Source organism: Stegostoma tigrinum, chromosome 35, assembly GCF_030684315.1.
Source record: "Stegostoma tigrinum isolate sSteTig4 chromosome 35, sSteTig4.hap1, whole genome shotgun sequence".
NCBI lineage: Eukaryota > Metazoa > Chordata > Chondrichthyes > Orectolobiformes > Stegostomatidae > Stegostoma > Stegostoma tigrinum.
The window spans coordinates 24,765,107-24,777,347 of NC_081388.1; the positions used below are offsets into that span (position 1 = coordinate 24,765,107).

The following is a 12,241-nucleotide window of genomic DNA, read 5'->3' on the forward strand; positions in this document are numbered from 1 at the left end:
AAATGTGAGGCTGTTGTGGTCACTGTCGCCAAAGTGTTCTCCCACCACAAGATCTGACACCTGTCCTGGCTCATTGCCGAGCACCAAATTCAAAATGGTCTCTCCCCTCATCGGCCTGTCCACCTGAGTAAAGAAGCCCTCCTGAACACACCTGACAGAAACGGCTCCATCCAAACCATCTGCACTAAGGAGGTTCCAATCTATATTGGGAAGGTTGAAGTCACCCATAACAACAACCCTGCTATGTTTGCACTTTTCAGCAATCTGCCGGCGATCTCCCTACTGCTATTTGGGGGTCTGTAGAAAACCCCCAATGAGGTGACTGCTCCCTTGCTGTTCCTAACTTCCACCCATACTGACTCAGTTGATAAACCTTCCTCGGCAATCAGCCCATACCACCTGAGTAGACAAGTCCTCATCAAAGATTCTTTCAGCCACCGTTATGCTGCCCTTGAACAACAAAGCCACACCTCCCCCTCTTTTACCACCTTCCCTTGACCTTAATGAAAGATCTGAACCCTGGAACCTGCAACATCCATTCCTGACCCTGCTCTATCCATGTCTCCGAAATGGCCACAACATCAAAGTCCCAGGTACCTATCCAAGCTGCAAGCTCATCTGCCTTATTCTGGATACTCCTGGCATTAAAGTAGACACACTTCAATCCAGCTTGCTGTCTGCCAGCACACTCCTGTGACAGTGAGGCCCTGACCATGTCCTCCCTACGCTCTTCCTCCTGTGTACTAGGACTACACCTCAGTTTCCCATCCCCCTTCTGAGCTAGTTTAAATCCACCCGAATAGCACTAGCAAATTTCCCACCCAGGATATTAGTGCCCCTCTGGTTCAAGTGGAGACCGTCCTGTTTGTAGAGGTCCCACCTTCCCCAGAATGAGCCCCAATTGTCTCTGTACCTGAAACCCTCCCTCCTGCACCATCCCTGCAGCCACATGTTCAGCTGAAAAATCTCTCCCTGTTCTTTGCCTCGCTATAAGACAGGAAAAAAAATCTGTCTATCCCAGACTTAAATGTCTTAATTGAAAGTTTGCTGATAACACTGGGGTAGAGAATTCCATGTGTGGAAAAGTATCAAGCGACTTGGATAAAGAGAAACCTGTGGATGTGCTATACTTCATTTTCCAGAAGATGTCGGTGCCATATCGATGGTTACCTCACAAAGTAGAGTTAATGATGTACAGGAAAAAGTTTGTAATGTAGAGATAGAATAGGCATAATTCAGTCATTTTCAGATTGGCAACAAGTACCTGCTATGTGAGCAGACTTATGGCCTCAACCCCTCAACTATTTATAATCTGTGTCAATTGACTTGAATGAAGAGGTTGAGGCCACTCCCACATTATCATGAAATTGTTGAATGATGGTGTCTGATTGAGGAGCTGAATGGCCTGTTCTTAATTTGTAATACTCCTAAACTGGCTTTAGTTGGCTGCTTTATCATTGTAAAGTTTGCTCACTCCACCTGATGTGTTTTGAATTTGAGCAGTTTTGGAAGATTATGGATATTCCATCCCTTATCTCTACTGCTGTCTCTTCCAGAACACATTGCTGATGCCCTAATCATAATCTTTCGGAGTTCCCTGGAGTTAAGAGTTGCCTCTCTGGATTGGAAATTTACTTGTGTCACTCTGCTCTTTAAGAAGGATGGCAGAGGGAAACTGGGGAATTACAAACCTGTTAGCCGAGGATCTGTGGTGGGGACATTTTTGGAGTCTGTCGTTAAGGATAAGTTTAACAGGTCAGCTCAAAATTTCAGTTAATTGAGGAGAGTAAACATGGATTGATGAAGGGATAGGTCACACCTGGTAACCTCAGATTTTTTGAATAGATGGCAAGGGTGGTAGACAGAAGTAAGTCAATGGATGTTGTTTATGTGGATTCCCTGAAAGCTTTTGATAAAGTTCCACACAAGAGACTCTCAGCCACGTTGGAAGCACACAGTTGAGGGGATATTATTAATTTCAATAGGAAATGGTTGAGTGGTTGAAAACAGTGCTGGAATAAGGGGTATATGTGCAAATTGGCAGGACGTGGTTAGTCCCACAGGGATCTGTGTTGTGACCTCAGTTGTTTACTTTACTCATTAATGGCTTGGATAACAACATAAAAAGTCAAATACAAACTTACAGCACAAAGTTGGGCAACATTGTAAAGTGTTGACAATGACATAAAAGTACAACAGAATATCGATTAAATTAGCTCAGTGGGCAAAACTGGCAGATGAATTTTAATAAAAGCATGTTTGAGGTTGTCTATTTTAGACTGAGAAAAGATATTTGAAGATATCTTTTAGAAAGCATAAAGTTAAATACGGTGAAATTTGGGGGTTTAGGTGCATAACCCTTTCGGATACCATAAGCAGAAAATAATCAAGTGGAATAATAGAATGTTGGACTTATGTCTAAAGGGCTGGAGTATATGGATGCAAGTGTTATGCTGCTGTTGTCCAAGACCCTAGTAGACCACTATGACCCCACACCTTTGGAAAGATGTTTTGACCCTAGAGAGAGTTCATTATAGATTTACAAGGATGATACCTGGACTTCAGGGATTAAGTTATGAGTAGGTATTATACAAATTAGGCCTTTATTATCTGGAATTTAGAAGATTAGACTGTGATTGAGTTTTTCAGGATATTGATAGGGAAATAAACCGAGTGAGATTTGAAACTCTTCCTCAAACAGCAATCAATGCTAATTGTTAAATATAAATCTGAGACAGTTTTATTTTTATTGAGCAGCAAGGGTATCAAGAGATATGGGCCCAAAGCAGGCATGTGGATTTAAGCCATGGATCAGCCATGATCCCATTGAATTGCAAAGCTGGCTTGAAGGGTTGAGTGACCTACTGTTATTCCTTTGTTCCCATATTGATTATTCTCTCAGGTAGTGTCATTAATTTTGTGATTGGAAAAAGTGTTGTCTCTTTGCAACAGAAGAACAGCCAGATCTACCTCTTGTGATACTCAGAGTGACTTTGACAGAACGATGTGATCATCTTCATTTTTCATTATTTCAAGCTATATAAGAATTAAAACTGTACTAGTAATGCAGGGCTGGAGTGTTGTAGTGGTGGAAAATTAAGTGTTCTTAGATTTGGGAAGTTCCTGTTTCAGATACCATGAATTAATGAACAGATATAGATTTAATCTGGCTTCAAAATAATAATTGTTTTTCAGGTTGTTATGTTCTTCCTCTCAAGATTTTGCTGAGGTTTTAATATGGCATAGTTAGCTGGAGACCTTGCATGGTATTGCATTTGAACTGATGAGAAAACCATTCTCATTACTAATTATTTGCTAGCAGCAAAATGTCTTTCCCTAATGAACATGCAATGACATAAAGGTGCTTGAAATAATTTGCTGGTGGGTGTGTGGAATATGCTGTCAGCAGTGGTAGTGGAGTCAGATACTTTGGAGACTTTTAAGCGACTCATGGATAGGCATATGGAGGATAGTAAAATGTAGGGTGTGCAGGGTCGGTTGACCTTAGTAGGATAATAGGTCAGCACAACATTGTGGGCCGAAGAGCCTGTACTGTTCTGTGTTCTACTTGAATCGACTATCAGTACGTCTGGCATTGGTTTAAAAAAAACCTAAGCTTCTGGTTAATTGTCTAGCTTGCAGAAACAGCCCTGCAGTGATATAGGCCTTTGTTAAATACACCTTTTTCTTTAAAACTGTAAGGGTTTGATTTGGTCTACTTTTGACCTACTGAGTCTTTTATTCTTTTACAGGACGTGAGGTTCACTTGCCAAACCAAATTTTATTGTCCATCCCTAACTGCCTTTGAGATGGTGGTGATGAGCTGCCACCTCGAACCACTGTTGTGTGTGATTTAGGTATAGCCACTGTGCTGTTTGCTAGATTTTCTTACGTGCATTAGATTCTCATAGACATGTACCATGTGATAGAATTCCTAGCTAATCTCCTTAATGGGAAAATACATTAAATGGCTTCATAGTTTACATTTAACCCAAGACAGCAGATTCAGGCATAGCTGGTTGAAATGAGTGTGGATCATTTTACTTGTCATGATGCCAGTTATGCACATTTCTGGGTTATTTCACTTGAGAATTCCTTGAAAGGGCTTGACAGGTCACTTGGACTGATGGTTGCATACTAATTAAGCTTTTTGCTCTATAACTGAAAGCCCAAACTGTGTACCCCTTTTCACAGAAATACATTTTTAGGTTGCCATTAACAGCACTTGTGATCAGCAGAGTCTGAATATTGAGTACCAAGATTGTATGTTTATTGCTGTGAAGTCACTGGAACTGGCATCTCTGAACAATAAGCTACAATTGATCTTGATTTACCTATCCTGGTTATCTTTGAACAGGTCAGTATTGGTAAATAAGATCCCTATAAAATAACAAAATAAACCAGAGACAGTCTTAGATAAATGGTACAGCTTTAAAAAGTGCAGAGACACCTGGGAATTTTTGAGTACAAATCTTTGCAGAGGCATCAAAACTGTTAGTAAAGTATGTGATTTTGTGTTCATGGTTCCTCACTGACCTATGGATGCCAGGTTTTAAATTTGAGAATCGATCTAGTATGGTGGTGGTGCCATACCACATGAAGGTGGTCTAAAAATGGATACAGAACCCTGTCCACAGGAATTGCATGGGGAGGATGTAGCAAACTATCTTTCATAACTCAGCCAGTTGTGTTAACAGTGGCCTTCCAAATCACCCTTGGTTTAAAAAAAGGATTGAAGTTTCCCACGTATTCTGTTACCTTCAGTGCATCTTCCAAGTTGTGATTCACATGGAGAAGAACTGAGACTGGGTGGTCTGCGTTAATGAGATGATTTTCTTGCCCATGTTTGATCGGAAGTATGAAGATGGCATGGTGTCCAGAATCTGATGTTAAAGATGCCCAGGATCACTGGTCCTGAGTAAATATCATTTTTTTGTTTGGCTGAATTTCTCCTGCTCATTGGACAGTACATAGCCAAGGATGCTGCTGAAGGAATGTGGAACATTGGCTGCAAGGCATAATCCAGTGAGTATTCCTATGTTAGGCAGTTGCTTGAATAGTCTGAAGGACTATCAGGGTAAACTGGGTGGGGTGTGACTTTGATTCTAGTACTTTTGGTTGATGTTGGGAGGCTTATCTGGTTTTATTCTTCAATTGACTATTGATTCAGGGCTTTATAATTTGAGAGATAAAGTAGAAAAAATAAGAAGTTCTGTTGAACTTAAAAACATACATTTGGCCCTGGCTGCTATATTGTGTTTTTGGTCTGAGTACATTTCTAAGTGATATGAAGATTTTTGAAATGATACAAAGAGATTTGCTGAAATGGTGTTTGCTGTTATGTGGATAAGCTGAAGAAGCTAGGCTGTTATCTTTGGATTAGAGAGACTTAAGATATGGAAAAGGCTTCAAAATGATGCGCTCAAAAGAAATATATTGCCTGAAGGTGTGGTAATTGGAGGAAGCAAACGATTGGCGAAGAATCAAAGGCAATATCAGGATAAACCTTTTCTGTTACAAGTGATTAGGGTTAGGAATGCATTCTTTGACGGGGTTTTGGAATCCGATTTGGTAACGGCTTTCATAAAGGAATTACATAAATACTGGGAGACATAAAGTTCCTGGGATTTGGGACAAAATTGATTTATTCTTTAAAAGAGCCTATGCAGAATCAGGCCTCCTTCTGTGCTGAACTGTACTAATTATATATCCTCAAATGTCCAGGGATTTTGCTGCTTGTGGCCCTTGTACTTTGTGCAAATCAGTGACAGCAGTTATTGGATTAAGTTACTTAATTTTCAGACATTGATATGCAGAAATGAAGGCAGAATTGGAGAGGATGGGCTTTGTGGCAGGAGAGCCTTGAAATAACAGTGGAGATGATGAGAAATCATTTCACTGATGTGACAGGTAGGAACAGCTGGAAACACTTGGGGCAAGTTCCACTGGTGTAGTTATTGGTGGAGGATAGTGTGCTATAGAGTAGTTGAGTGGTGAGCAGGAATAGTCAACCGTGTCGCAGTCAAATTGGATGTGATTTGTGATTTTAATTGGGACAGGTTAAACGCTATGACAAGGATGGAGTAATGTGTAGGGTAATGATACAAGAAGCAGGTGACTGGCACTGGTATGGAAAACTTGAACTATGGTCAAGTTTTTTCTTAAGTCAAAATCTAAAAGATAAAATGGAGTAATTTTCACTTGGAGACCCTTCATCTCATTATGCTCAGCATAAGACCATTTTAACCAAGTGCTTTGTATAAGTAACTGTTAGCAAAATTACAACAAACGAGCACTCCTTTGTGTTCTAGTTTTTACTTTATTCGACAGTGCATACGTGGATTGGTGTCTGCTGATGGGAAGGTTGAATTGTATACGATTCCTATACATTTCTGACAGACAAAATTTTATAGTACATTGGAGATATTTAGACATTTTTGCTGTATCAGCTCTTAATTATCCACTGAATTTGTTAATTTTCAGATGTTAAATACAGAGAAGCTCAGCAGGTCTGGCAGCATCTGTGATGGACAAAACAGAGTTAACGTTTTGGGTCCGGTGACCCTTCCTCAAAGGGGAAGTGATGGCCTAGTGGTATTATGGCTGGACTGTTAATCCAGACACCCACACAATGTTCTGGGGACCCGGGTTTGAATCCCACCATGGCTGATGGTGGAATTCAAATTCAATAAAATATCTGGAATTAAGAATCTAATGATGACCGTGAATCCATTGTCCATTGTCGGAAAACGTATCTGGTTCACTAATGTCGCTCAGGGAGGGAAACTGCCATTCTTACCTGGTCTGGCCTACATGTGACTCCAGACCCACAGCAATGTGGGCACCTCTTAACAGCCCCCTGGGTAGTTAGGGATGGGCAATAAATGCTGTCCTAGCCAACGACACCCTCATCCTGTAAACAAATAAAGAAAAGAGAACTGATGGTGGCTGGGAAATCATCAGTTTATATGCAGGAAAAGGGGCAGGGAATGGGGTAGGGAGTAAATGAAAGGATAGAGCCTAAGGAGAGTGAAGAGCAGTTGGAGAGACAGAGTTGATAACAGTCAGGCTGGGAGGGTGAATAGTTGTTAATGGGGACTATTAGTGACTAATAACAGGTAGTGTGTAATGGCAGGCTATGTGGTAACAAGGCTTGGTGTGTTGGGTACGGCGCTGGGACATTGGAGAGTTTAGGCCATAAAATTATTGAACTCAGTATTGATTTCGGAGGGCTGCAGAGGCCCCAAGCGGAAAATGAGGTGTTCTTCCACCTTGCATTGAGCTTCGCAAGAACACTGCAGAAAGCCAGAGCTAGACATACTGGCTAGACAATAGGGTGGTGTGTTAAAGTGACAGGCAACGGGCAGTTCAGGGTCTTTTTTGCAAACCGAATGTAGGTGTTCATTTCCCCAATTTGATGGAGACCACATTGTGAGCAGCGAATGCAGTAAACTAGATTCTGGGAAGTGCAGTATTGCTTCACCTGGAGGGTGTGTTTAAGCCCTTGGATACTGGGGAGGGAGGAGGTAAAGGGGCACGTGTTACACCTTTGCCGGTTACAGGGGAAGGTGCTGTGGGGGTGAAGGAAGTGGGTCAGACCTGGTTGAGGGCCCTGTCGACCATGAAGTTGGCCTCTCAGTTCCTCCATCTCCATCATATGTGTTCAAATGAGGCCAACTTCAACAAGGGAGCCTCAGAAATGTCCACCCTCTTCCTTAACCGAGGATTCTTCAGCTCTGTGATCAACAGGGCCCTCAACCAGGTCCGACCCATCTCCCGCACTTCATTCCTCATCCCTTCTCTTCCCTCCTACAACAGCAATAGGGTTCCGCTTGTACTTACCTGTCACCCCACCAGCATCCACATCCAGAAGATCACTAGGTGCCATTTCTGCCATGCCCAACAAGATGCCACCACCAAACACACATTCCCCTCCCCTCCCTTGTCTGCCTTCTGCAGAGACTGTTCCCTCTGGGACACCCCAATCCAAACTTGCTGCATTGACTTGGCAACCGCTTTGCAGAACATCTACATTCTGCTCGCAAAAAAGACCCTGAGCTAATTGTTGGCCTGCTACTTTAACGCACCACCCTGTGCTGTGGCCAATATGTCTGTCTTTGGCTTGCTGCAGTGTTCCAGCGAAACTTAACCCAAGGTAGAAGAATAACACCTCGTTTTCTGCTTGGGGACTCTCCAGCCCTCCAGACTCAAATATCAAGTTCAACAATAATTTTAGGGCCTAAACTCTCCCATGTCCCAGCCCCTACCCCATGCACCAAGCCTTGTTGCCACATAGCCTGCCATTGCACACTACTTGTTATTAGTCACTAATAGGCCCAATTAACAACTATTCACTCTCCCAGAGATAGTAGGAACTGCACATGCTGGAGAATCTGAGATAACAAGGTGTCGAGCTGGATGAGCCCAGCAAGCCAAGCAGTGTTAGAGGAGCAGGAAGGCTGACGTTTCGGGCCTAGACCCTTCTTCAGAAATGAAGAAAGGTCTAGGCCCAAATTGTCAGCCATCCTGCTCCTCTGATGCTGCTTGGCCTGCTGTGTTCATCCAACTCTACACACTATTCACCCTCCCAGCCTGATTGTTATCAATTCTTTGTCTGTCCAACTGCTGTTCTTGCTCTCTCTCTTTAGACTCTATCCTATCATTTACTCCCTACTCCACCCCCCCCACCCCATTTTTTCTGCCTATAAACTGATGTTTTCCCAGCCACCGTCAGTTCTAAGGAAGGGTCACCAGAAATGTTAACTCTGATTTTTCCTTCACAGATGCTGCCAGACCTGCTAAGCTTTTCTAGCAACTTTGTTTTTGTTCCTGATTTCCAGCATCCACAGCTCTTTTGGTTTTAAAATTGATCAAATGTTTCCTTAGCAGAAATGAGGTAACGTGCACAGTTAACTTTGTAGTTTCCCACAAGGCTGCCCAGGCAAAAGAGTAAATTATTAATGTTGGGCTTTGCCAGTGTTATTGTTCAAGATGTATGGACTTTTGAAATTATATATGCATCTCATTGGATGAAAATTGAATCATGCTTTACATGTAGGATGCTTTACATGTAATTGCTCCTGCTGTTTTTTAATAGGTTTAACAAATTATTGCGAAAACTGATAGTATTGCTGAGCCCAGAGTGTGTTATTGATTTAGTTGTTCACCTGCCCATTCGAGTTCCCTTTATTTGACGGAACTGCTATATACATTACTCTGTCATGAAACCTCAGTGAGGAGGATCAATTGCAGTATGTCTTAATGAGTTAGTTGGGTAATGTTTGTGACCTTCTTTGCTCATAAACTATTACACTGAGATTTTCTCAACCTACAGTCAATTTCCTCTACGTTGGGGAGTGAATGTCAGTGATCTGCGTCGTAAAAGGTATTGGTACGTTTTATTCAATCAGCCAGCAGTCCAAGCTCTTGTAACTGATGAAGAGTGTATCTGGAGATTTGAGTAGACAGGTTTTTGACAACATAATTTGGATTACACAAACTGATTTCTGCAGCTGATGTGGGGTCATGTGCTTTGTTTCTCATTTTTGATGATGCTGAGATTTTTATTCAGAATCTTGAGTACTGTCGGCTCTTTTATGAGTAGTTGGTATACACAATGCATCAGTGTAATGTCACCAGAGAATATATTTAAGCTGAGGATAAGCTTTGGATTGGACCCTTCTTTTTAAACTTGTTAATGAAAGTGTTGTCATTTTACGCAATTATTTTGATGATTGCACAGACGGAGCAAGTTGCTTCTAAAATAGTAGCAATTCGAATCATCCAACTCAAAAGAGAAGTCTGCATAATTTGCATGAAGTTTAACCATGTCTGCTTTTCAGTGTAACAGATCTTTAAAATTTACACGAGTCCAGTTTGAATATGGACACTTGCTGTAGATTATACCCTTTTGTAAGGTACTAATTAAGAAGAAGTGTGGGTTCTTATTAATCTCTTTCATATATAGATACAAGGAGCTGCACCTGTGGTACGACTGTGCATGAGGAAGGTCTGAAAGCTTATTGTCTGCAAGCATTGGAAAAACTTGATAAAGCACCAAAGAAAACTCATAAGCCAAAGAAACCCCCAGGCTAGAGCAGGTGGACGCTGAAGCCAAAATGGTAAGTGTCAGGAAGGAAAGGCGAGTTTCAAACAAGAACTGGAAACCAGAAACTTGAATAGCTCTGATCAGATGTTGATGTTGTACATTTGCTTGTTTATCATTTGTCTGGAATAAGTGTAATGTTTTGTAAACAGTTTCTATTGTGTTCCCTCCAGCGTCCCATGCGTATATTTGTGAATGATGACCGCCACGTGATGGCAAAACATGCTGCCATCTACCCAACTCAAGAAGAGCTGGAGGCAGTACAGAATATGGTGTCACATACAGAGAGGGCGTTGAAAGCAGTTTCAGACTGGTTGGATGAGCAAGAGAAGGCTAGTGTTAAAGTAGAGGTTACTGAGGTTGCTGAACCACCAACAACTGAAGGAGAGAACAAGGAGGGGTAAGTGGGATTAATATTGTAGTAAAATGAATGGGAAATAAGTAACTTGCTTTGTCAAATATTCTGGTTATTCTATGAAATAGGTTAGTAAGTTGGAGAATGAACAGTGTTTACTCTAAATTTATAAGAAATGGAAACACAAGTAGTCCAGTTGCCCCATTGAGCCTGCTGTGCCATTTATTAAGGTCATGACTGATCTGACTGTGGGTTTTGGCTTTTCCTGCCTGACTCCCTTTATTGATCAAAAACCTGTCTAACACTAGGTCTTGAATATATTCGTATGGCCTGGCCTCTACTACTGTCTGGAGGAGAATTTCCAAAAACTAACTATCGTCACAGAATAATTTTTATGCATCTCCTACTTAAACAGGAGACCCCTTTATTTTTAAACTACACCTCCTATTTCTAGATTTTCCTGCATGGCTCAATCCAATGTGCCAGTAAGCTCACCTCTTGTTCTTATAAATTCTGAAAGGTATAAACCATTCTGTCCAATCTTTCCTCAAGATAACTCGGTTGTCTCAGGAATCAACTTAATGAGCCTTCTCTGAATTGTTTCGCCCCCAGCTGAATGTGAAATTCACCATTATTAGAGCACTCTTTTGTGAGAGGATCCTTTCTATGAAGCCATTTATTAATCTTGTTGCATTGCATGTTATCAGACCATAAATTACTTGGTTCCCTCGGTTCCAGAATATGGTGTTCTAAGAAGTGTATAAATACTCTTGGTCATTATAATTCCTTACTTAACCAGCCTAAATTATTTCTTTATTTTATACCTTCGTACAACTATTCAAATTATAGAATATAGAAAGGCCTTGACAACTTTTTGGTCGAGCTGTCCTGACTTCTATTTGTTCGCAACTGGGTGTTATATTTACAGTCCTTCAGTCTGCATAGCACCAGCCTCTGTTACTACGGAATGTTTCAAAGATTGTGTCAAGGACCATTTCCAGTTGTATTTTTATTCGATCCAGTATCGCTTTTTTAAAAAAATGCAACATTGTAGTTATTTTCTAACCAACCTATTAAGAAATACAGTTACACACTAGCGAGTTTTGAGAAGATTTGTAGCTCAGGTTGAGGTTCTGGATGTGAGTTTGCTTGCTGAGCTGGAAGGTTCGTTTTCAGACGTTTCGTCACCATACTAGGTAACATCATCAGTGAGCCTCCGACGAAGCGCTGGTGTTATGTCCCGCTTTCTATTTATCTGGTTAGGTTTCCTTGGGTTGGTCCCCTGAGAAAAAGAACAGGAAATGACATCACCAGTGCAGGAAATGACATCACCAACCCAAGGAAACCTAACCAGATAAATAGAAAGCGGGACATAACACCAGCGCTTCGTCGGAGGCTCACTGATGATGTTACCTAGTATGGTGACGAAACGTCTGAAAACGAACCTTCCAGCTCAGTGAGCAAACTCACATCCACAATTACACATGTCTGGAATGGATCAGGTTTGAACTTAGACCTCCTGGTTCAGAGGTAGGGACAGTACTGCTGTACCACAAGAGCCCCCCCCGAAAGCTGCAATATTATAAACTTGCTTTTGATCTGGTAGTTTGGTATCTAAAGTACTCATTTAGCACCACAGTCCTGCTCACTGCCTCCACAAAAGCTGTTTGGTCCATGATTGGCCCCACTTGACTACATGAGATGCTAACTATTATTAACGTTACCAAGCTGGCTTTTGCTTGTACTCATACCCAACATAGAACATTACAGCACAGTACAGG

The 12,241-nt window shown here is 41.5% G+C and overlaps 1 protein-coding gene across 3 annotated transcripts in view; it reads left to right on the plus strand.

Moving 5' to 3' along the window:
- Window positions 1-12,241, plus strand: part of LOC125447611 (interleukin enhancer-binding factor 3-like) — a 61,906-nt gene that overhangs the window by 8,991 nt on the left and 40,674 nt on the right. For all 3 annotated transcript variants that reach the window (XM_048522170.2, XM_048522171.2, XM_048522172.1), the window contains exons 2-3: window positions 9,968-10,121; window positions 10,279-10,505. In XM_048522170.2, the coding sequence (XP_048378127.2) occupies window positions 10,119-10,121; window positions 10,279-10,505 (230 nt within the window). In that variant the 5' untranslated portion in view covers window positions 9,968-10,118. The remainder of the gene's footprint in view (window positions 1-9,967; window positions 10,122-10,278; window positions 10,506-12,241) is intronic.